This window comes from Macaca thibetana, chromosome 9, assembly GCF_024542745.1.
Source record: "Macaca thibetana thibetana isolate TM-01 chromosome 9, ASM2454274v1, whole genome shotgun sequence".
In the NCBI taxonomy this organism is placed as follows: domain Eukaryota; kingdom Metazoa; phylum Chordata; class Mammalia; order Primates; family Cercopithecidae; genus Macaca; species Macaca thibetana.
Genome location: NC_065586.1, coordinates 67,510,463 through 67,537,749, shown reverse-complemented (window position 1 = coordinate 67,537,749; position 27,287 = coordinate 67,510,463). Strand labels below are relative to the sequence as shown.

The 27,287-nt window shown below is 35.7% G+C and overlaps 1 protein-coding gene across 7 annotated transcripts in view; it reads right to left on the bottom strand.

The window, feature by feature from the left end:
• Positions 1 to 27,287, bottom strand: part of CTNNA3 (catenin alpha 3) — a 1,858,220-nt gene that overhangs the window by 183,202 nt on the left and 1,647,731 nt on the right. For all 7 annotated transcript variants that reach the window (XM_050805650.1, XM_050805648.1, XM_050805652.1 and 4 more), the window contains one exon: positions 9,194 to 9,286. In XM_050805650.1, the coding sequence (XP_050661607.1) occupies positions 9,194 to 9,286 (93 nt within the window). The remainder of the gene's footprint in view (positions 1 to 9,193; positions 9,287 to 27,287) is intronic.

Below are 27,287 nucleotides of genomic sequence, written 5' to 3'. Positions count from 1 at the left end.
TTCAAATTTAGTAGGGAGGAAAATCCATTATATAGGAAGTTATACCGGCACAATGAATATCAAAATGTGAGAATCTCCACACGTAATGGATGATTATTGGAGGAAAACTATCTTGAACTTGGGTATCAGAGAAGGTTGGGCTAATCTGGAATCCTATTGAAGAGCAGATGCTGGTAAAGGGACAGAGGGGGTGTTGTAGGAATTGTGTTTCTCCAAGATAATGAATGGTGTGAGGGAGAGCCTGATGTCTGTAAGACCTGAGATTTCTGCACGAGGAGGTAGCATTGAAGAGAAAGTGGCAAAACATAATGCAAATGAGAGCAGATCCTGAAGTTCCTTTACAGAGGGCATTAGGAGATTGGATTTTATGCTAAGGGCAAGGGGTGACACTAAGACCTAAAAGGGCTTTTATGTATGATGACAGATGATAGATTTTTCACTTTGGAAATATCATGGGAGTTTAAGTATGGACACTGGAAGTTTACAAAACTGATGGCAGGAGACAAGTTAGGAACATACTGCAGAAATCTAGGTGAGAGGTGCCAGTGCCTGAACTAAAGGAGGGACCAAGATAGCATGAATGTTCCCCTCTGCTTGAAAACAGCTTTCTCCAAGTTGTAAACCTATCTCCTATTATAAAGAAAACATTTATTAGAAGTTTTACTATTTCTTTGGGTAAAGCCAATTAGCAAACTTGACGGCCTATAATCCCTCTCACCTCATCTCCAAAAAATCTTTGTTTCAGCAGAGTTGAGCTCAGAATGAGTTCTAGCCTTTGTTCCATTGCAAAAGCCTTGAATAAAGTCTTCCTCTCCTATTTAACTTTGGTGCAATTCTTCCTTGACAGTGGTGATAGTGAAGGTGGTGAAAAATGGAGAAGTTCAGAAAATACTAAGAAGAGAGTAAAACCAGAATATGTCATATGATTAGCTATGGGAAGACTCAAAAACTATCCCTGAGTTTAGATTTGTGCAACTGAATGTACAGAGGTGCCTTAAGGAATGTAAGAGTTTGAGTAGATTAGTGGATTAAGGTGGTGCATTTGGGTTTGGAAACAGTGAGATCCACAGATGCCTGTGATTATTTCAAGGAGAGGAAATTTGTGGGCCTCCCAATATATGTAGTCAGAGCTGAAAAGACAGGGCTAGACTAGAATCATGTGCCTATATATGATATTTGAAATCTTGAGACTATGTGAGAATGTCTAAGAAAAGTAGGAGGAAGAGCTGGAGGATTCTAGGGCTTAGATCAGAACTCTAATAAATCCTAATGTTCAAAAATAGATAGAGGAAAAAATAACCATGAAAAATATGAAAAAGATCACCCAGAAAGATAGGAGAGCAGAGTTACTGCCAAACATAAAATTGAAATGATAGAAACCAATGATGAGAAAACGTTTGCCTGCTGTGTTGCTGTTGATTAATGTAATTTTATCTAGATTTATTCAAACTGATTTTTATAAGCCAAATTAGATCATGAAGATGGTAATGAGGTCATGTGTCCCCAATATTTCGCAAGGTAATTCTGTACAAATTTGAGTTATTGAGAGTATATTCTGATAATGATTATGGCCTATTAAAATGTTTTTAATTTTTAGAGTAAACCACTCCTCCATGGAATTTTTTTTCTACTTTCATAGTGAAGGATATTCAGCTAACTGCATGTAAACAAGCAAAAGTGAGGCAGGTTTTCCTATCTACAACATATAGTTTACACGGCTTTTTTTTTTTTACACTAAGAATCATCGCTAGTATTTTAAGATGTGATATGTTCCAGTTCATCTGTTGATATTGACGTTTTGAGGTTGTGTCCAGTAACCTAGGCAACTGTTCTTATTTCTGTCCTAATTTACTTCTATTTATAGAGCTTGTATAGATTCAATGGCCCCAGAGATTTTCTCTAAGGCAGCGCAGGTTGACAAACTGTATGCTCTTAAGTGAATATAATGTTAAACATATGACAGACCTTAGTCATCAAGCAAAGACTGCATATTACAATTTCTGTAATTTGGGGTAATCTATATATGACGAATAATGTATCTTTAAAAAGGTAGTGTAACCTGGTCACAATGAAATATGAAATGACTATTGTTGAAATTACAATAGTTAAATGTTTTGTTTTTAATGTTCTATTCATTAAACTCAATTCCAGCAATTTGAACTAGCAGCTTCAAATATCCTAAAATAAAAATTTTGCTTGGTCTAATTCAGTGCTGTTAAACAAATTCCCTTTCTCACCTCTCACCTACAAGACACTATAATCAAAGTTTAAGTTGTGTGAGACAGAACAAAACCTTTGATTTAGTATTTAGACCTTACTGGATTTCAAGTTATATAGGCGGAGGAAAGAATGACTGTAGAATATTTCCTCTTGGACAGGGGCAAAGAAAGAAGAGGTGATTTTAAATGGCTGCTTGCAGAACTGTCTCCAACATGCACCCAATAAATATCAGAATGAGATGTATTTTTTCTCTTTTTAAAAAAATCATTATACATCTAGAAAAATTAAATGTTGTTTTTTCTTTTTTCTTTTTCTTTTTTGAGACAGTCTCTCACTCTGTCACCCAGGCTGGAGTGCAGTGGGAACAATCTCCAGTCACTTCTACCTCCGCCTCCTGGGTTCAAGCAATCTTCCTGCCTAACCCTTCCTAGTAGCTGGGTTTACAGGTGTACACTGCCATGCCCAGCTAATTTCTGTATTTTTAGTAGAGATGGGGTTTCACCATGTTGGCCAGGTTGAACTCCTGGCCTCAAGTGATCCACTCACCTCAGCCTCCCAAAGTGCTGGGATTACAGGCGTGAGCCACTGTGCCTGGCAGAAAAATTAAAAATAGAAAAGCTGGAGTCCTATATAACTTTATGAGAACTGACAGAGACAGAAACCAATGGATTACCAAACTACCAAAGTTCCACGGAGAAGAAAAACTCCCAGTGCAGAGCCAGGCATTTTAATAAACGATGAGGGAAATAAGAACTTGACAGCTACTGGGTCAACTTTTCTGTGATGTTGCATTAACAAGACTTGGTTTTTTAGATATCTATTTCAGTTCTAGCTTATTTATGTGAATACAGATTTACATAAACATGCTGGCATCATTAAAAATCACAATGCCTTCTTCCTTTTAATCTCTTAAAGCACTTCTTGATTAGTCCCCTTCTTAAGGAAAAAAAAAACAATTTCAGAAGACTTCTGATAGTAAAGTGTCAATGATGTCAAAAGCACTTAGTACCATGAAACGGGAAATCAAGTAGTCACATATCAGGAGACAGAGAGATTTGTATTTAACAAAGCTCCCTGAGCTACTGAATAAAAAGTCAAAGCACATCAGGATAACACAAAGATCTGCACTTTTCATGCAATTCATTTTATAAAAATCAAAATTTATTGTTCATTTCCTATGTGCCAAAAACCAAACAAGAATTTTCACATATCTAATTGAATCTTCAAAAACACCTATAAAATAGATATTATTATCATCATCATGATTTTACAGATAAGAAAATTGAAAGCTAGAAATGTAACTTTATGAAGGTCATATGGATACTAATTGGTGGAACTAAGATTTGAGTCAAGGTTTATGTAACTCCAAAGTCCATCCTCTTGGCTTATACATTATAGCAGTTCTATAAAAGGCAAGTCATTTGCTCACCTATTCTATTCCCAAAACTCTCTTTCAATCAATTTTATGAAGAGCCTTTTTAAACCCACTGTTATTATCCAGGTAAGTCTGACGAACTTTCAGCTGCCACCCTGCTGCAACTTAAATAATTTCCTAAGTCTTTACTATGACTGCTGCCCCATTGCAGAAAATAAAACAGGAAAAACTTCTAGAAATTAGAATTCTCATTTTATTGAAATATCACACAGGACAACGTGATGAGAGAATGACTAAGGAGCAATTGCCTTTGCTCTTCTGGATTCCGTGGTGGGAACTAACTTTGGATCCTCATCCTGCAGGATCCCCTGCTATATGACTCGACTTGCCTAATACTCCACTAGATCAAGGTGAAGTGACTCACTAAAAGAGACTGTCAGGGTCTGGGCATTACCAGGTAGTTTCTGAATGGTAATCAACAAACCAGTTTTGCTATTGATAGAAGACTGCAGGATGGGGACATGTAGAAAATTGCAAGGTTTAAATATATCTGGTTTTAAGGTTTATGGTCTTCAGTTTCACAAATCATCTTTCTAGTCCAGCAGTTTATAACATCAACTCTATAATACTGGCTGTTGCAATAGCAGATCAATGATAATATTAAGGGATGATGAGACTATTCCAGTTTACAAGTATGCTGTACTGGAAAGAGAACATGTTTGAGGCCAAAAGACCTGATATTTGGTCCCAGTCAATACGACTTGCATAAACTACTTAAATTTTTTGTTTCATTTCCTAATTAGTAAAACCAAAAGGAAAATATAACAAAAAATAAGCTCCAGGGCTTTTTATAAATAAGCTACCAATTTGAAAATGTTCTGTAAACTACAATGTGTTAAACAGTATCACGCACTGCTCTGTTTAAATAGAAAATAATGTATGTCTGTATGTCTGTGTATCATATAACATTTTAGGAAGCTTTTAGGACTTACAAAAATCTTATTAATACATTTAGAAATTTTATTCTCTTTAAAAAGTCTATTTTCACGTCTCCTTTGAATTTGAGTTTTTCAGATAAAAGATGCCTATTTTATTCTGGTTGAAAGCATGAACAGAATAAACAATGAGCTCTGTGAAGAATGTTCTATGAACCCGTATCAAACTCAAACTCCTGTGTCACTCCGGTATGCCTGATCCCTGGATATAACCACGTATTGGTGCAGTGAGCATTCCTGTTTAATAATTAAGATAATTACTGATTTCCTCTGCTGTTTCCATTGCCACTTCATAAGTCATGCATTATTGGTCTTTTAATGTTTTGTTCTCATTGACCACAGACTCCAAATCATTATATGTGAGTTACAGACCTTTACAATGCCTAGTGGCATTTGCCACCGGTGACAACAATAATAAATGATGTTGAGCTGAAGCTAGGAGGAATGAAATACAGAAAGTAAAATGATAATAAATAACTGTCACTCCATTACTAAACAGTGCCTGGTTCTAGCACATGTTCGACACAGCAGAGTCTGCATAATCCAAGAACTAAAAAGGAATTTACTCTTTAGTAATAGCAACAACAAAAAAGAAATTCATTTACGCATTTTGTGCTGTGACCCTAAATTCCACACTGAGCATGGCATGAGTATTTAAAGAGTTCTCAACAGAGTCTCCTTCAATATCTCATAGTATCTTCTCAAAGTGAGAGTGCACGTGAAGTGTGCCAAAAGTTATACTCAGTCCAATGGATATGAAATTACAGCAATTATGGCTAGAATGTGACAATAATGTCTCAGATGGATATGAGACTGAAGACATAAATATCATTTTATTATTATAAGGAGCATGGAACACAGATATTAGCATAAAGAATATGGGACTCAAGAATACAAGATATCTGGTAGATATTGTAAAACCTATCTAAATATAATGCTGGTTCTTGTTGAGTGATTTGGGTGGAGACCAAATTTGAGCTATCCTTTTCCTTGGCCATCTGTCTCATAAACTTAACTTATGAGAGTAGAATCTGTTGTAATAAACTCACAAGGCAGATAAAATGTAAGGGGTGTTATTGGTATCAAATCTTCTACAATATAAAATAATTTCTCTTCAAACTGTAAAGGAAAATTTGTGTCTTCCCCTTGTCAGACAGCCGTGACACCCTTTGCTCTGTCCTCTTTCTTATTCCATTAATGACACATCAGGTTTATTGCTCTGGTGGCAGTCTATCTGTTGCTTAGTAAAGGACTTTTCCTAACTTTATTTCCTAAGTAAATTGACATGTGGCAATCACAGAAGGTCTCCGAGTCTGAAGACATAATCCTCTTAACAGACAAGTTACATAAATCTGAGCCTTAGTGATCTTATTAGTAAAACTGGAATAATATTAATATAGCAAAGTTAATGTGAAATTTAAGTAAATGGTATATGTGGAGTAATTTTCTTCTATTATTTTCTTCCAAAAAGCAGAGTCTGAGATTGGAAGGTAGTTTGTTTGGGAAATAGATATTAGAAAACAGAATTGGGAGCCTGGAAAGAACGAATCAGGAAAGAAAGGAGAGCCAGCCTAAAGACACAGTATCAACATGGTTACACTTGATCCTCCTGGGGACCCTTTCAGGTTCCGTGGAAAATGCATTTCCGATTGTCTATCTTAGAAATAGAATAGGGCTATTGGTCAAGAGTCGCTCTATGTGGGGGTCATGCTTCATATGAAGTTGTATATGTATTATCACTAAGCAGTTATCAGACGGATTCCACATAGCAGTTGCTAGGGAGCCCCAATGCAGGAAGTGAATAAAATCCAAATTATTTAGGATTCATGCAGAGGAGATTTGTAAGAGCAGAGAATAGCCAGGTTGAATATAACGTTGCCACCAGTAGATTTCACAATTTCGTGGTCACGATCTATCTTGTCACTAAACAGTGGTGAGGTTTTCACCCAGCGGCATATTCCGAATGAACTGGATTGTCCGAGAACTGTGCACAGCAGAACACTAATACAAGATGCAGAGCAGTTTCAGGGTAATTTCCACAACATTAGGAGCAGTGGCTTCTATGAAAGATCCTTAAGATTCAGAACCACAGAGATAATCAAGTTTGTAACCTATAATGGGCAGCCAGTCATCTAGCTGACCTGGCCTATACTTTGGACCAAGAACAAAAATACAAATGAAAATAGTAGTAATAATAAGTTTACCATCTTATCATATAATGTGGAAGTTTTTGAAACACTTCCATATGCATTATCTTATTTGAAGTTACCAATGATGCTGTGAGAAACTATGGTATTATTATTCATCTCATTTTTCAAATGAATAAGTTTGGTTTTCTAACCAAGCCTTCATCGTCTACAAGTTCTAAGCCAGAATAAAAACTGAGGTGTGTTTATCCTAATTCTGGCATTCTAAAAAGAGCCTTAATTTTAATAAAATTTCCTTTGGTCAATTACTTTGTAAGCCTTGACACCTACACTTCACCTTCAGTGACATCAGCCTGAGTGAACCATGCACCCACTTCCCTGAAAGCATGAGCAAAGCTTACCTTTAGCAAAATGTGTTTCCAATTCAATTTCCATTCATAAGATGTGATCTCTAACAATGATGCCAACTAGATTTGAAGGAAACCAAATCCAGATGCTGTGTGACCCTAGACGGTTTTTAACACAAATTGGCTACTAGAGGGCTGACAAATACCCCGAATAATCCGTAAGAAACTCAAGAAAGTAGCATTTCCCAATATATCACCAAATACTATCTATCTGGCTATGTAATAATGGTTAATGGTGTCTACTTGGAGAACTTTTTTTTCTGCACTAAAATGAAATATTCCTATTACCAAAATTTGAGATAAACAATGTTTCTGATAAAACATAGGTTTTATTTTCTTGGCTGATAAATATTATTTCTAGGCAATCTGAACATCTGAAAACATGGAACTTTTCCAAATTTATCTTTTCCCATATTATGTTTCACCATATTTTCTGCATTTTATATAAATGAGAAAATACTTAGCACACTGTAAAAACAAATATGTAAATGCAAGATATTATTGTTAATAAAAAGATATAGCTAAGTTCTAACGAGATAGCTTTATAAACATTCATTTCACATGTATGAAAGTAGATAAATAGAAGCAAAATATTTTACATAATATGTTTTGGGATTTTTGAAAAGGCAATCCAAAAGAATAGTAGAAACAGAATCTAACTTTCTGCATCTGTTTAAAATTAGATATTTTTCAGTGTATTCACTTACTTTCCATTCTTAGGAAATAGAAATCCAAAGGATTATAGGTAAAATTTGGTAAAGCTTAAAGTTTTTTTGTTTTTTTTTTCAAGTCAATGTCCACAAGCCATAGAGTAGAATAGAATATCAAAACATGTAAGGGAATATCAATGTTTTTATTAAAGGAAATGTGCACTAACATGCATTTGTGACATGGAGTTTACCAAACAAGTCTCTGCTTAAAATGTTTCTGAGGCGCTTGTATAACAGTATGTCTACAAAAACAGAGTGTGCGCCAGCCTTTCAATGTAAGTTTTTCAACATCAGATAGATCCATGAGAGACCAGAAAACAGAGGGAAAGGTTAGGAATTTGCTTCTATCTCCAAATTTTATGTCACTGAATTTAACTAGCCTAATAATAATACTAACAATGATGATCATGATAATTATACTATTGTTGCTGCTACTACTACTATGAATAATAGTAACTAACAGTTATTGAGAAGTTAGTATGAACTAGGTACTATATAAGTGCTCTGTTACTTGACTCAGTTAATTCCCACCGTAATCCTCATATGAAGGATACTATTAGCATCTCTGCTTTACAAATGAAGGAACTGAGGTACAGAGAAGCTAACTGACTTTCCCAAGTAACACCCCAGAAAGAGGTGGCAGATTCACATGCATTCCCAGGAAGCCTTAGGCATCATGCTGTACTACGTGGGTTTCAGATCCAAGGTTTATAGTTTGGTCTGCAGTTGCAAGCTGTAAGTGGCTAGGATGCCAAACTTTCACAGATACCCAGGCACTGGGTGGGAGTAAAGTAAAGTACAATATCTCAGAGTAATTCAGAAATCAGAATGAACATATTTGGAGTTGTGTGTGATGGTAGTGGTCATGGTGGTGGTGGAGGTGGTAGGGGTGGTGGTGTTGGTGGTGTGTGTGTGTATGTTTTTGGGGGCAGGCACAGGAGAAGTCATTGTTGAGAAAGAAAAGTAGATCATTGACTCAGATGAGTTTTCTTTTCCACTAGAATTTTGGAGTATATTTACAACTTCGTTTCTTTTTTCTACTCTAAGCAAAGACGTACATATTTCACTTTTATATTCCCAAGACTCCTATAAAGATCAAAAGCAGTATGGAGTGATTCAGTACATGACCTGAAATGGACTTACTGTGAGCTCTCAAGATAGAGGAAAATAATTCCTCTCATGGGGTTTCCCTTAATGCTAAGGCTTTTCTCCATGTGCTTCACAGAACTAGCTCCAGATCCAGGAGTCCCACCTGTTAGAGGCTGCCTAGATTGACAAAGGGAGGGCACAGCCTTCAATGACACAGTACATGCTTCTCCCACTAGGGGAAGTGACATACCCTATCAGTTTTCCCTTCAGTCTGAATGCTGGTGTGACTGCGGACCTCATGCTCCTCTTCAAGGTCAGAAACATCCTCCAGTTCCTCTGGGGTCTATAGAAAGAAAGCAAAAACATTGCCAGTGGGAATGTAAAAGCATTTCTTCTTTGGAAAACAACATGGCAGTACTTTAAAAGGGTAATCCTAGTGTTACCATATGACCCAGCAATTTCACTCCCAGTTGTATATTCAAGAGAAACAAAGGCATACCTCCACACAAATACGTATACACAAATGTTCACAGGAGCATCAGTCATGATAGCTAACAAATGGAAACCAAATGTATACCTACTCATGAATGGATAAACAAGATATGTACATGTGTACAATGGAATATAATTTGGCCACAAAAAGGAGCAAAGTACTGATACACACCACAACACAGGTGAACCTTGAAAACAACATCCTAAGTGAAGGGAGCCAGCCACAAAAGGCCATATATTGTGTGATCCCATTTACGTGAAGAGTCTACAACAGGCCAATCTATAGAGAGAGAGATTTAATTAGTGGTTCTAGGTGCTAGGGGAAAGGGGAAATGGGCAATGACAGCTGATGGGTATGTGGTTTCTCTTTGAGATGATAACAATATTCTGCAGTTAGATAGTAGGAATGATCACAAACCCTTCTGAATCTACTAAAAAACACTGAGTTTTATCCTTTAAAATGGTTTTTATGGTATATGAATTATATTCCAATAAATTATGAGAGAAAAAGAAAGCAAAAAAATGATCACAAGGAAAATTTTATTTCAGCGAATAGCAATTTGGCTACCCACTATGTGGTTACTGCAAACTAAGATGCTTACAGTTGATAAATGCATCAGATAATTATCATTAAAATCATATATCATCAAAATGCCACGAGAAATTATCAAGAAATTAAAATTTTAGGGACTTAATAAATAATTCAACTTGAAATTCAGTGTCTTTTATAAAGAGTTAGCTAACTTCCATCGCTTCTTTCAATTTCAGCTTAAATACCTCTTTCTCAGGGAGGTGTCTTGCTCAGGAATCCTCTAGACTGGGCTGGATTCTCTGCCAAGTGTTTCCTAGCCCCCTCTACTTTAACTGCCATCATGATCATCATACTTTAATATATCATTGCTGAATTAGGCAGCTAATGGTTGAACTGTCTATTCTGTGAGGCAAGGACATGTCTCTCCTTGTCATTTTTGCTAATACAGGTCAAAGTACTTAACAAGAATTAGCCTAGTATTTGTTTTAGTGCACAAGGTCTCAATATTTTTTTTTATTTCAATAGCTTTGGGGATATAAGTGGGTTTTGGTTACACAGATGAATTGCATAGATGTGAAGTCTGAGATTTTAGTGGGTCCTTCATCCAAGTAGTGTACACTGTACCCAATATGTAGTTTTTTTATTCCTGACCTCTCTCCCATCCTCCCTGCTTCTGAGTCTCCAATGTCCATTATTCCACTCTGTATGATTCCTTTGCTAGAAAATCCTGGTGACAAACCCAGAAAATAAGTGTTTAGGTTTCATAGAAAACAACCAAAAATGAAGTAGAAGATGTCCTTGGCTCTGTATCTTTCATGCACATACGGTTGTTGAAGACTGGAAAGGGGCAGATCCTGTCTCCTTAGACTAGCTCTGATTTGCCTTAAATCTTGCTTTACACACAGACATTCTGTTTATTTTCAGGGTTGCCAAGAGCCTTTCATCTCTTGGGAGCACTCCAGAGATGGGGACATTTGATGATTAGTTCATATTATAGAGCAAAACTACCAATTTCCTATTCATTAATGGCTTCAGATTCTTTCACATCTCATAGATCTTTAACCAGCACTTTCTTTGTTCTCACACACTTGCACTGAGCACTACCCATCCCTTTGCAGAGGAGCATTTTGCATTTATTTCAACCAATTCCTATCAGATATTAACATTTCCCCTCTCACCAAAGCCTTCAATGTGCTATTTTTAATCTATATGTTGATCTCTTTGCAATCCTTCTTTGCTGCAACTACATGCAGCTATTATCTTAGGACAATTTATTCTTTCTTCTTAGGTATTAATAGCATGAGTTCATCACTGTATAATTTCTATACAATCATATATCTCATTATTAGCCATTTTGTATATTCTTTTCACAGTATTCTTGAGGAAGCATCTTTGCAATTTCCCTCATTGTTATATCAACATTTGAACAAATTCAGTTAATCAAATTCTCTTTCTCGTGCCCTGTTGTTTTGCCACTGAAGGTTGTCTGGTGTCCCCACTGTGATCTGTCTCTTATAAATGTCTCGTGTTTATTATTTGGGTTAGATCCTATCATTAAATGACAAATAACTTCATCATCCACTCCAATAGTTTATTCAGCCCCCAAAATAAAGTAACAAACTAAGAACCATTGCTGCTATCGGAAGTCACAAGTGCCATTTTTGTTGGGGATGCTGTAGGAAGAGATAAGCCTACCATTTACGCCCACATACTTCTGTGCTTTTCTTTGTGTTTAACATGGGACTAATAGTTTTCTTGCAAAGCTACAAAAACTGACCTCTTCTTTTCATGAACAAAATCAGTGGGGGAGTGTTCAAAACACTTGCTGACAGCATTTCACATTCTGTAAGGCATGGTGTTGGATGGTATTGTGAAAATAAATAGTTAAATACAAAATGCTACAATTTAAGTGGAAACTAGGAAAGAGATAGGAGTACTCTAATAATTTTGAGGGCAATACATTAACTCCTCCAGTACCACAGACAAATAATAGAAACAGCAAATATCCCAGCACTTTGGGAGGCCAAGGTGGGTGGACCATCTGAGGTCAGGAGTGTGAAACCAGCCTGACCAAAATGGAGAAACCCTGTCCCTACTAAAAATACAAAATTAGCCGGGAGTGGTGGCACGTGCCTGTAATCCCAGCTACTCGGGAGGTTGAGGCAAGAGAATCGCTTGAAACCGGGAGGCAGAGGCTGCAGTGAGCTGAGATCGTGCCATTGCACTCCAGCCTGGGCAACAAGAGCAAAACTCCATTTCAAACAAACAAAAAAAAAAAAAAAGAAAAGAAAGGGGGAGAGGAGGGATGATAGAGTACCCTAGATCATGCATTCTTAAAAGTCTGCTTCTACCTATCTGGTAAACATCTGCAAGTTTTGTTGTGTGTGTGTGTGTGTGTGTGTATGTGTGTATGTATGTTTCTAATCAATTTTCATTCTGTGAAAGATTAACCATCTTAGAGGCAGTGTTATATATTAGAAAGGTCCTATAATATTGAGTAATCCAGACCTGAATCTGAGTTCTGGTCCTCTAATGAGTGATTATGGGACCTTGGGCAACATGTGTTCTCTTTTAAAGTTTGGTTCCCTCTGAATAAAATTTGGATAATAATACCTAATTCCAAAGGTTGTTGTGAGGCTCAATTGTACTAAGATGCTTTGGGTAAGAGCTTAGCCCATAGACATAGCTGGGTTGTGGCAAAAGTTTATTTCTGTTCATTGCTTTTCCTCTTCTTTCTCCACTATTCTGTACCTCATCCCAATATACCCCTTTATATTTTTATCAAATATTTATATAAATTTATCCAAATTTTAATCACTTTTATTACAAATTTAATAATTTTAATCCATTTTAATCCAAATTTATTTTTGAATTGGGACTTTGGATAAGCCACCAATGTTTCTGTACTTTGGATTCTACACAGACATTATTTTGGGTTGACATGGTACTTTTACTAGTTATCTCTAGTTACAGTTATCTGAGTTTGATTATCTAATGTCATTATTCTAAACAGTGTTTGATATAATTCCCCATGCACTGCTTCTTCTAAACTCCATGTAAGAGATCTCTTTTAATTGGACTTTAATCATGTCTAAGAGTGAAATTATCTCTTAAACTGGTCTCAGCAAAGATTCACTCTAGCATGATTCTCAGGGATGATAGAAATACTTTGTCTTCTTTAAGCCGGGCTGTCTCTAAACCAGACCAAGATGAAGGGAGCCCATTTTGTTTTCAGAAAAAGTGTTAATCAAGGCAGATATTAATGTTATTTCTCATGTCAGAATTGTGAAAATGTATTTCCTATTTTCCTATTTTACCTCTGGCTTATTATGGAGTCTTCCTTAGGCAGCTCAAAAGTGATTTGGAATAGGTTTAGTTTCTTCACCTGTAAAATAGCATAAATACTACCTAATTTTTAGGGTTATTGTAAAGATAAAACAAGATGATGGACATTATTCAGTGACTAGGAAATACTAAATTATTAATGTTGTTTATTAATATTAAAACTAAATTATTAATATTGTTCATGATTATTATAGATTATCATTACTGCTGTTATCTCACTTGATTCATGCAAAAGAGGCCAAAAACAAGTATAGAAGTTGAAGTTGAAAACATTCAGGCTGAGGTGCTTACAGAGAAGCCAGGGCAGCAATGACATAGTAGTAAAACATTAACACTTCAGGGTCACAATAAATTTCATATATATGTGTGTGTGTGTATGTATATATACAAATATATATCCTTTTTTCCATAAGGGGTTCAATCCTTTCTATTGACATTATCTCATTAATTCCTTCAGCATCCCTAATGAAACAGGTGGCCTTATTACAACTAAAAATTCACTTGCACAGACTTTATAAATATTTAATATTAAAATACAAAAAAGAAACTTGCAGTTGCTACATTTCAAAGAAGAAACAGGAAGAAAATAAAGAAGAAATAAAAAGAATTACAAATACTGTGGAAAACAGGAGTCATGCTTGGTTTCTTCTCAGAATTGTGTTTGATCTAAATCATACACATGATTTATTATAAATATCATTCACTGGCTAGCTTTCACTGACTTACTACAATCAAATAACTGCCATAGTCATGTCAAGAGTGGTCTCACACTCAGAGAATCTCTTAGGAAACACGCTATGAATGTCCACCTCAAGCAGGAGGCTAATGTCACATGTTCAGTGATTTCATTCTAGCTGAGGTGGTAACGTAGGATGATTTTCCAATGTCAAAATGGAGAGTTCAGAATTAAAATACATTTAAAAAATAAAAATATATCAATGACCCAATGCCAAATTAAGGAAAATTAAGACATGTCCCTTGTTGAACACACACACACGAACACATACACACGAACACACACTAAAGTTCCTGCCCCACACCTTTGACCATGAGACTGGCACTCTACCTTATAAATGTTCGAGAAACTAGTGACATTACTGTTACACGGACCCTTTTTCTCCTCAAACATGTCCCACTTGTCAGCAGTTTCCAAGTCAGTTTTAAGGCTCTTTGTGTCTTTCTATTTACTCCTTCTTGCAGACTGGATCTTTCTCGGCATGGGAGCTCAGATGCTCTCTACTCAGAGAAGTCTCCCCTGGCCAGTCTAACTAAAGTTAACCATTTTTCCCATTCCATTTATTTCTTATATTAGTCTATATATTTTCTTTAGGTCCTTTTTCATGATTTTCACCTAAAATTATATTTTTTCTTCATTGTTTTCATTATTTTTGGCAAGTGGGTTTTTTTTTTTTTTTGGCAGGTGGGATATATTTTTGGTCTTACCCCTGTAAGAATGTAACTTACATGAAAATACGGATGTTGTTTGTCTCATTTTCCACTCTGAGGACATGAAATGGCACATAGTATGTGCTCAATTTTTCTATTTCCTAGCTGAATAAAGGAACAAATAATTTAATTACTGGCAACCTTTTGTTATTGATCAATTTCACGTGAAAACCATGGGACCATTTTTGAGCTGTGGAGAATGTTTACTCCTTTGCTTTCTGTCTTTAGTAAGTATTGAATCAATAATTCCTAGGCTAAAGAAAAGTATGTGCAAAGATTCCTGAATTTAAAAAAAAAATCCTATGGAAACTAGAGATGAGATTTTGTGTACAGAAAGGTTTTCTATAAGCTCAGAAGAGATTCTCAGATGTGGAGAACTAAAACATTTATGATTCCATAATCAGTAGCAACTTGTCCTACTCCTTTACAATCCAATATGGATTATGAAAAGACTTCAGAAAAAATGTCATCCAGTAAACCCAGACCAGTGTTTCAAGTCTCAGCACAGCCCCGTGCCACAAACTTGTCACGGAAACAGTGGTAGACCTGAAAGGGTTACGTGGGCTGGGACAATAGATGTCTCATTGGTAACGAGTGCGGGTAAATGACAGTGATCAGTGAGGTTTCCTGATGTTTTGATGCAGCCCAAGCCTCCAGAGACAGACTTAGCCTCAAGAGAAGGGTTTCTCAGTCTTAGCATTGTTGACGTCTTGATCTGAATAACTCCAGTTTTGAGAATCTGGTTTGTGTATTGTAAGAAGTTTAGCACCAACCCTAGCTTCTATCTACCACACACATTAGGACCCTCTCAAGTCATGAGATATAATTAAACATGTTTCCAGACATTACCAAATATCCCCTGGAAGTTTGAGGGCTTAGGAATCACCCATTTGAGAACCACTGCTCAAGAATTTTGGCTCACTTGGCCCAACATAGGCAGCAGGAGTAAGGGAAGGCCCAAGAATGACTATATTTAAATTTCCCATAAGCCAAGTTAAAAACTAAATTTACTTGCAAATAAGTATATAAACTGAAAGTCATATTCCATATAATAACATTATGATAACATTATGTTTACGAGACAAAAGAGGGAAGACATTTTACTCTTAACCAGACTACTGGAAAAAGATATCAGAAAATGCATGAAAATAAAATCTCATTTGCAGACTTTTTAAAATTTGTTTTTTTAATTTTTAATTGATAATAATTGTATATATTATATATTTATGTAATGTACTGTGACGTTTATAACAGTATATGTTTACCTTATGAAATGATTAAATTCTAATTAGCAAATCTATCTCCTCACTTATGTTATCATATTTTTGTGGTGAAAACAATATACAAAAAGGTCTGGGTGTGGTGGCTCATGCCTGTAATCCCAACACTTTGGGAGGCCAAGGTGACTGGATCACCTGTGGTCAGCAATTCAAGACCAGCCTGGCCAACATGGTGAAACCCTGTCTCTACTAAAAATCCAAAAATTAGCAGAGTGTGGTTTTGTGTGCCTGTAATCCCAGCTACTCGGGAGGCTGAGGCAAGGGAATCATTTGAACCTGGGAGGCAGAGGTTGCAGTGAGCCAATAGGATCATGCCACTGCACTGCAGCCTGGGTGACAGAACAAGACTCTGTCTAAAAAAAAACAAAAAAAATAAAAATAAAAAAAATTCAAATCAATATGCCTAAGAGATATCTGCATTTTCATGTTCACAATAGCTAAGAGATGGAAGCAACCTAGGTGTCTATCATTGGATGAATGAATAAAGAAAATGTGAGCTCTGTCTCTCAACATATATACACACAAACATGTACACACAGTGAAATAATATTTAGCCTTAAAAAAAGAAGTTCTATCATTTGTTTGTCATCTTAATACCAGAATTTAACAAGCTGCTTTCATTCTGCTGAAATTGTTTTTATCTTTTATTCATAATGAGATTATCTAAAGATATCCCGTGCTAATCTAAGTTTGTTTGATTAACTCAACTCAAGTTGACTCAACTAACATATTCGATTATCTTACATATACAGTCGTGGTGCTTAACAATCAGGACACATCCTGAGAAATGTGGCATTATGTGAATTTGTCACTGAGCAAATATCATAGAGTATACTCAAACAAACCTAGATGGTATAACCTACTACACACATAGGCTATATGGTAAAACCCATTGCTCCTAAGCTACAAACATGTATGGCATGTTACTGTACTGAATACTATAGGCAACTGTAACACAGTGGTAATATTTGTGTATCTAAACATATTTAAACATAGAAAAGGTAAGGTGCTGTGTCACGATGTTAAGATAGCTATGGCATCTGATATAGTTTGGATTTGTGTTCCCGACAAAATCTCATGTTGAATTATAATCCCCAGTGTTGAGGGAGGGACCTGGTGGGAGGTGATTGGATTATTGGGGCACACTTCCTCCTTGCTCTTCTCATGACAGTGAGTGAGTTTTCACAAGATCTATTTAAAAGTGTATAGCATCTCCTCCTCGGCTCTCTTCTTCTACCTCCTGCCCTGTAGATGTGCCTGCTTCTCCTTCACCTTCTGCCATGATTGTAAGTTTCCTGAGGCCCCTCCAGCCATGCTTCCTGTACAACCTGTGGAACTGTCTGCCAATCAAAACTCTTTTATTTATAAATTACCCAGTCTCAGGTAGTTCGTTATAGTAAAGTGAGAACAAATAATACAATGTCATTAGGTGATAGGAATTTTTCGGTTCTATTATAACCTTCTTAAGGGACCATTGTCCTATATGCAGTCCATCACTGAATGAAACATTGTCATGTGGGGCATGACTGTATGTAGACACAAACTATTATGGTAGATACTGGGAATCTTGAAGGAAATAAAACACAATCCTTGCCTTCAAGGGAGATAAAGGGTAAGAATATTAGATGGAGATGATAGATATTCCATAGAGTTATATGATTTGAGGCTGAAGTTGAGTGGTTAGACGTGAAAAAATTTCCTGGGATGTGTCAGGCAGAAGAGGGGAATAAGTGTAAAGCATCTGAGGAAAAACTGGGAAGATATTTCTTATATCATCAGAAAGCTGGTAGGCTTGTGTTATGGTGGAATATTAATGGGACTTGAAGTTAAGATACTTGGGTATCCTAACTAAATTAGTTGTTTTTTGTTAGGCAAATCTCAGAATTTTCCTAAGCTTAAATTCCTTGACCTTTAAAATGAAGATGAGAAGTAACTAAAATTGGTAATTTTTGTAAATCCTTTGAATTTTCAGTTTTTATGAATTGATGCTTAAACTGAAAACATACTAAAAATACACAAAAAATTAGCCAGGCGTGGTGGCAGGTGCCTGTAGTCCCAGCTACTCGGGAGGCTGAGGCAGGAAAATGTTCATGTTATCCAAAGTGATTCAATGCAATTCTTATCAAAATCCAAATGACTTTTTTCCCAAAACAGAATATAAATCCCTTTATGTTTGATAAACCATTTTTCCCTTTTCCAACATGTTAAGAATATGAGAGGCAGGTGAATCACGAGGTCAGGAGTTCAAGACCAGCCTGGCCAATATGGTGAAACCTTGTCTCTACTAAAAAATACAAAAATTAGCCAGGTGTGATGGCAGATGCCTGTAGTCCCAGCTACTCAGGAAGCTGAGGCAAGAGAATTGCTTGAACCCGGGAGGTGGAGGTTGCAGTGAGCAGAGATTGCACCACTGCACTCCAGCCTGGGCAACAGAGCAAGATTCCGTCAAAAGACAAACGAACACAAAAAGAATATGAATTATTCCATAGGATAAAATTAAGAGGTCTAGGTGAATATTTGACCTCACTACAATAATTGAAATACAGTTTGACAAATTTAAGTTGCAGAATGCAAAAATATATGCTAAAGTAAAAGGAAAAAATATGTTTATAATGTACTAAAGGGTATGATGAAAAATGTAGCCAAATAGGACACTGTGGGCACATAAATCTTAAGCATACAGAGTATTGCTGTCAGAGGACACACAACCCTGAGCCTTAGTTGTTCATCTATTTTCTAAGAAGCAAGTTTCTATTAGATCACTATCTAGAAAGCTACCCAGGCCAGCAAGCGTCAAGTATCTAAATATTTGATGCCTTATGGTTGAATCCGAATCATAATGATTATCACAGGGAATAATCATAATTGCTCAAGTTTATATAAGGACTTCCTATGACTCAATAATAATAGAATCACATGGGGTAAATCATATTACCGCCTCAATCATTCTTTCTACTAGGAAGCTTGAGAGCAGGCATTCCTCTGCTCCTAAGATGTCAATGATGCTAATAACAGCAGAAAATCATACAGCAAATCAGCAAGTGGGTCATGAATTAAAGTGACACTATCAATATCATTGTACTTATTCAACCCCCAGATGACTTGGTGACATAGCTCTGATTCCCAGAGCTGCATGCCCAATTCATGAAAACTGTCATAAGAAGTATTTGAGCCAGAAATTTCAATAAAGATGGTGAACAACTAATGAAGCCATAAAGAATAAGATTTGGCTGAAAGCTTATTTTTAGAAAGTTCAAATATTAGAAATATCCAGATTCAAATCAGGATCTTTGAAATTCTTCTCTTTGAGAACATAAAAGTGAGGTAATCATTTTTAATTAAGATCTTAATGTAATTTATTAACAAAAACGGTGCCAGGTTATTCCACATTCATTTTCTCATTTAATCTTAACAATAAAACCTGAGAGGCAAACGTTATCATTTTAATACCACAGCTGAGAAAACTGAGCCTTACAGTTAACAGAACTTGTTCAATATTATATAGCTAATAAAGGGCTACTTAAAAATAGGGTCCAGTACTTGTTTTATGAAACATGTGGCTTGATACTTACAAATGCAGTAACCGGACAGTTAAAACTTATAAGTCTAGAAAATAGGCTTTGAACAGCATGAATATACTGCTCAGAGAGAAGGCAGGCCAGGTATTTAAGGGCTTACAGCAGCACAATACCAGAGAAGTCCTTGAACCCCCTCCTCCCCCTGCCAGATATGATTTCTGGACTTTAACAAACGATGTGTATGGAGCAAACATGAAACAGACCCTTCCTCACTGCTTCACTGCTAGCTTGAACCAGGCATTGTCTTTGAAAACCCAACTAAAAGAAAGTCCACTTGTTTCCCAGGCTGGTACTCTGGCTCTAAGTTATACTAAGCTTGAGATGAATTCAGTTTTCACCTATAGCATGCATAGAAGTGTGTCAGTGGACCTGCAAAATGTTCCTGAGTTATTCTTTTTTCTTTAATTCTGTTTGAATTAAGCTCTACGAATAAGCACACCTACTAAATGTGCTCTGAGACAGAGCTGTGAGTTTATATCCTATTTCCAAATTAGGAACAGAAAATCTATGGTAAGTGACTTGCAAAAGTTCTCACAACATAATAAGGCCGGAACTATGGTAGAACAGAATATCTAGGATTGAATATCCAGATTGAAGGTCAAATGGTGCCCTTAATATCTTGTGACCTAAAACAAGAACTTAACTTGTTGAGAACACAGCTTCCTCAGCAGTAAATGAAAGGATTAGACTAATGATTTATAGAAGTTCAGTCATTTTTATTAACTTTGGAATTCTATGGTAGGGTTAGCAAGGTATCAAGAAAGATAATGAATATCTACTTCAGAAAACTTTGAATTGTCAGCATATCCTTTATTCAATAGACTGAATACAATTTTAGATCACAAATCTCTTATAGATTGTTGACTTCTCAAGAAATTAGAAACGGCTTTTCAAACTTCTTTTATGCAGGACTATGTAGGATGATGTGAGGGTTCTTCACACACAGCAATTGCTGATGCCATTGACAATTGTGGCAATACCATCACTCTTGTTGATCTATGTGGGGAGGTGGTAGAAACCATGCAATAATAATAAGTAGTGGGGCGCGGGGTGGGGGAATGCTAAAAATGGTGCTGGCTGCAGTAGTAGAAACAGCAGCAGCAGATGGCTATAAATGCACCCTGACCTTCAACTCTTACGTCTCAATGTCTGATAAAAAATCAGAACATCAGTGCCATGAATATCAGACTTACTCTAATTTATTTTAGTGAGGAAAATCTCACCTTTTTCATCAAACTCTATAGCCAAATAAACTATATATATGTGAATTTGGTATCTTAGATTAGACAGTAAAAGGGAGTCTATCTAACTTAAAATTTGCTCATTTTTCTTTTCCAAAAATGCTATTCTATAGATATTAAAATAAGAGTTTCAGAGAATGTCTAATAGCAGAGAAAATGCACTTGAAATATTAACTGAATATCTGTATTACATATGTATGTGTAGATATATGTGCGTATACATGTATATGTGTGTATATGTATATATGTATGTATATATGTGTATATGTGTGTGTATATATGTGTATATGTATATATGTGTATATATATGTGTTTGTATATATACATATATAGTCTAATTATTTAAAACTTGTATTGTCCATGCATGTGTGTGAAAAAGAGGAAGATAAAATGAAAAAAATATATCAGCTGGGTGCAGTGGGTCACACCTGTAATCCCAGCACTTTGGAAGGCTGAAGTGGGCAGATCATGAGGTCAAGAGATGGAGACCATCCTGGCCACCATGGTGAAACCCTGTCTCTACTAAAAATACAAAAATTAGTGGGCATGGTGGCACATGCCTGTAATCCCAGTTTCTCGAGAGGCTGAGGCAGGAGAATCACTTGAACCCAGGAGGCGGAGGTTGCATTTAATCAAGATCACCCCACTGCACTACAGCCTGGGCAACAGAATGAGGTTCCATCTCAAAAAAAAAAGAAGAAAATATATCAACATATTTCATTAATTATCATCTATGGGTTGTAGAATATCATAAGTGACTTTTCCTCTTTTAGTTGATTTTTCTCTAAGTTGTTACAAAACATTTTTCTATCTTTCATCATCAGGAACAAAAACAAGCAATGAGTGTTACAGGAAAATCTGATTAAGGTTGAACGTATCATTTGAAGGACATGTCAGCAATAAAAAGAAGGACAAGATTGCAAAATCCGCAGTGGGGTAGTATAGCTGGCCTTGTCACCTTGCAATAGGTCTATCAACGTTGCATGACATTTGAAGTTGATGTGGACACAGACAAAATCTTTCCATAGGCAAGAGAAAATTGCAGTGTATGTCTTTATTATCAGAGCAAACATTAAAGGGAGCGGTGACAGCAAATACAGAGAAGCGTCCCTTACCTCATCCCATGCTATGTCCCTATTTTGTATAGCCTTTTTTGTTCTGTGGATTTGTAAAAGCTGTTACTTCATTATTTTAGGTATTACATCTTCCGTGTCCTGGAAAGTGGTTTTACGAAAATTTTCCATAGCAAAGATTTAGAGGGAAAGAGACGTTGTGGTTTGACTTCCCAATGGGGAATATATATATATATATATATATATATTTTTTTTTTTTTTTTAACTGACACGATGTCTTTTACGTTCAGAAATCGTTACGCTGCCAGGTATAGTATCAACAATCCTAACCAAATTCATCTAGCTAGATTTGCAAAGTAATCCTAGGCACAGTATTAAAGCAAAAAACTGCCTGCTGTGTTCCAGCCATGGATGTTTTGTAAGGATAAGTAGGATGTCCAAAACTGACACTCCTATTTCACTGATCTAAAAAAAATATGAAAGAAATTACACATTACTGTGGGGGGTGTTGCTCCATAAGACAGTAATTCAGATCTATATTAGGCTTTTGGACATATTATTCAAGGCTGCTGGATTGAAGTTTGCTTTATGGGACAGAAGAATTCCCTACACTGCTAGAATAAAGTAGCTTAAGTTGGCAGCTTATATATAAAATAGAAAACTAGAATGCGACAAAACAAATATTTGGACAACACTAAGGAAGAATTATGCTCTGTATGTAAAGAGATTTTTAAGTTCAACAACTAAAAGGCCTATTTGCAGAAGCAAGTGAATACATCATTGTATAAGATGTAGTCAGATATAAGAGGCTGTGAAACTAGGTCATGACAAATGCATTGTGCTGTTTCTACACAGACTTGTCCTGATTAAAGGAATTAGGACAAGTGAAGAAACAAACTTAATGTGGAAAATTGTTTTTTTCAAAATGCACATGTATTTCTTAACATGTTAAATATTAAATTATATATTAAATATATACATACCATAGAATCTAATCATTCTACTTGTTAGTATTTACCCAAGAGGAATAGAAACACATATTCACATAGAATTGTACACAAATATTCATAGTAGATTTATTTGTAATATCCCAGCAGCGAGAATAACTCAAATCTTAATCAACAGGTGAATTATTTAACAAATGGTATGTCCACTTAATGAAATATGATTCAGCAATAAAAAGGAATAAATTTGATAAAAGCAACAATATTTATGGATCTAAAAATAATTACACTGAGTAAAAGAAGCTAAATAAAAACATATACTGTATGTATTAGTCTGTTCTCACACTGCTATAAAGAACTACCTGAGACTGGGTAATTTATGAAGAAAAGAAGTTTAATCAACTCACAATTCTACAGGCTGTATAAGAGGCACGGCTGGGGAAGCCTCAGGAACCTTACAATCATGGCAGAAGGGGAAGGGGAAGTACGTACATCTTCACATGGAGCAGGAGAGAAAAAGCCAAGGGGGAAGCGCTACACACTTTTAAACAACCAGATCTGGTGAGAACTAATTCGCCATCACGAGAACAGCAAGGGGGAAGTCTGCCCACATGATTCAATCACCCCCCACCAGGTCCCTCCTCCAACACATGTGGATTACAATTCGACATGAAATTTGGGTGGGGATATAGAGCCGAACCGTATCACTGCATGATTCTGTTTATACAACATTCTAAAACTTGCCGGTCAATCTGTAGTGGCAGAAATCAGATGAGTGGTTATTTGACAGTTGGTAGGAGGAGCGATCAGATTATGAAAGGGTGTGAGTAAGCTTTTGGATTTGATATGTGGGTTCCTTATCTTGATTGTGGTGATAGCCTTGGGGTTTTATACATAAGCCAATAAAACATATTAAATTGTATATTTTAAAGGTGCATTTTATTAAATGTTTATGCTTCAATAATGCTGTCAAAAATGTGCAATCCCTATATGAACTTTTATTACATAGTGTGACATTGTTTGGCAAAAGACTATATTATACATGCTATTAATATAGTATAGCTGAAGTTCTGTTGAATAAATACAGAAAAGAAGTAGTAATGCTACAAGATCATTTTTAATCAATTAATATATAAACTTATTTTCTGTTTTAAAAAATGAACTTCATTTTGCAGTAGGGGACCACATATTTTGTTGTTGAGTAATCAAAGATGAGCTTCAGTTCAGAGACACCTTGTTCATGAGTCTTCTCACCAGAGGAACTCAGAGATCAAGAAACATTGCAGCTTTCAGCAAGTATGCTACCAAATGTAGGCTTTTCTATATGGATGCGAATGTGAAAGGCCCACTAATAAGGCTGGCAATATGGCAACGAATGTGATTTTTTTCTATAATTTTATAGTGTTTATGAAATATCAAAGCAAACTCTGTACTTTTAAAAAATTTCATTTAAGTCAATGGTTTTCAAAAGTAATTTAAGTAGTTAAACCATTTTTAATAAAATTATAGAATGCCAATATTATTGACAATTATATAAGAGTACTATGGAGCTATCCTAAGTAAGGCATCACACCATGAAGCTGGTGTGTGTGGATATACAGTGTGAAGACTGGATCGTCAGGCCTCTGGCCCTGCCCACCTTCTAAAGCAGCCCAAGAGAGAGACCACAGCTGAGGGACCACCATGCTGTGTAACCTGGGAGAGTTACTGTCAGATGTTTGATTATGTCTGGCTGAATTGGCATGGAACAACTTCTAGTTAAACATGGAGGATTTAAGAAAATTACGTACCTATACTTCCTCTTACATATGACTAATTTGACTACAGTTTATCTTAAAATATACCAGAGTTAAATAATAATAAAGCAATTACAAATAATCATTGTAATAAGTACAGGGGGCATCTACTGGATTTCATCAGCTTTCCTTATGTCTTTGCTTTGTCCTATTTTTTTTTTTAGGAACCTCCTTCTCTGTTACTACTCCCTTTGGATTTATCCAGTAGTCTTAGACGTCACCAGAGCCAAGCCATGCATATATAGATTGAAATGTTGTTTTCAAAACCTACTCAAACTATCTCTGAACAAGATTAGTACCATCTAGTTACAACACTGAAGGTATATGCTAAAGAAAACTAATAATAACATATACTATACTTAAAACTAATCATTCTTGTTACAACATGAGCAAAATAAGTCCCAGGCACTCTTTAGCTATGCTCTGTCTTCTCTTTTGGAATAATCTTTTCTTCCCTCTAACTCTCACCTTATGTTCTTATCTTTCTACCTATTCCAGTAATTTAGTATGTCAACGATTTTTTTTTCTAACATTGTTCTGTTTTAGAACTTTTTCTCCCTGCAGATCTCATCCACTATCCAGAAACCAGTAATAATCATTGGTCTCTGTAAGGAAGACTTTGTTTTAAAATTCGTTTTACATTGAGAGGGCCAATCTGCTTTGGAAAAGGATCGCTGTTATCAATGTGGCAAGATGAAAAAGCATGTTATATTCTATCTACTTGGTTTAATTGAACCAAGTATCAGCTTGGTTTAATTGAATTAACCTCAATGACTCTGTGTTTGTGTGTCACACTATTCTTTTTATATTTATATTTATTATTACTATTTTTAAGAGAGACAGGGTCTCACTATGTTGCTCAGACTGGCCTCGAACTCCTGGGCTCAAGCAATCCTCCTGCCTCTGCCTCTCAAAATGCTGGGATTACAGGGGTGAGCCACCATGCCCAGACACACTATTCTTTTTAAATTTAAAGATATAAAACATTGATTTTTATTAAATTTTAAAAACAGAGAAGTTTTCAATAGACACAGATTACATTCAGTAGGTATTCATGGATTACCCACTATGTATGAAGTACAGTATGCTAGGTACGGTGGGACTGTCATAAATTAGACACAGATACCACCATTATGAAGCTAATGTAACATTGCCCAAGTTCTGTGTACTGAGTTTTAGTCAAAACTTCATGAATATTGAAACACAGTGTTCACATTTTCCTATCAACATACAGTTTTATTTGTACGATGAAATTGTTGAATTTAATTACAAAGTGTTCAGTTTAGTTTGTTTTGCTAGACACCCTACAAGCTGTTCCTATTACTCTCTCTCTCTCTCTCTCTCTCGCTCGCACTAATGTTTACAAATTGTTATAGCTTAGTGCTAAAGTGAACAGCACAGTACTCTTAAAGATTTTCTAGGATCTTGCAGACAAATGTATACATATATTTTTTACTCCTCATGCTGTTTTACCACCTTTTGATCCCTCCTAGGGGATTAGGCTGTGTAACTGTAAAGCTTTTTTAGGCTTTAACTATGGATTCTTCATATAATGAAAAAATAAGAGAACTTTTATATTATATATTGAACTGAGTAAGGGGTAAATTCAGTCATTCCCAGGTAAAAAGACAGGATAACTAGGTTCTCATTCTTGTTTTTTATTCCTTCATTTATTCATTCAATATTTTTTATTAAATAAATGCTCATTAATATGCCAGATACTGTGGTAGTTGCTGATGAGGGACCAATAAAGGGCTCGAGTTGTATCAAAGGGCTTTCCTGTCTAATATTTATTTATTCTGTTACTCTGGAAAACTTATTTGGTGTCTGGTTTCATATACAGTAAAATGAAGATAGCTGTCTCTGCCTTCTTTATGTTCTATATTTGACCTCTTTCTCATTGTATGAGAACAAACCAAACTTTGTATGGTCAATGGAGAAGGATGTGGATTCAAGTCTGAATATGCACTACGTAAGGCACACTTTTCATTCTCATGTGAAACGAGTTTTATAATGCAGCTCAGAGCACACAGTAGGTTCTCAATAAAAATTTTATCTTCCTTCTCTTTTTCTTTTCTAAGATGGTAGTGTAGAAGATAAGTTGATACTATGCACATTCAAATAACTAATTTTAAAGTATGTTAAACCATGGATAATTTGTGTAGCATTAAGTATATTAAACTCCTTCAATTGTGATGTCCCTATCTTATAGGGTTGTTATGAGGAATATATGACAGTAATGTAAAGTACTGAATATAGTGCCAAGAACACAATAAATGCTCAATAAATATTAGCTATCATGTCTTTCTGACTTATGTCAATAAATATTAAGTACTATGTCTAGTTAATACTGTTAGAATATTAAATAAATAATACAGAAAATTTGTCCTGGTCCAATTATCTACTGACTAGGTGACTTTAATCATGTTTTTTTGTTGTTGTTGTTAACTTTTAGAGTCTAGATTCCTTATTTTGCAAAATGGATTTATTGTATCTCAAGGCGCTGTGGAGTTTACAGGAGTAAGTTATATGAAAATTTTTAAAGCATTATGATTATAAATAATATAATTATAAATTGGAGAACAGTTGCTAACACAATTAAGAAATTATAAAATAG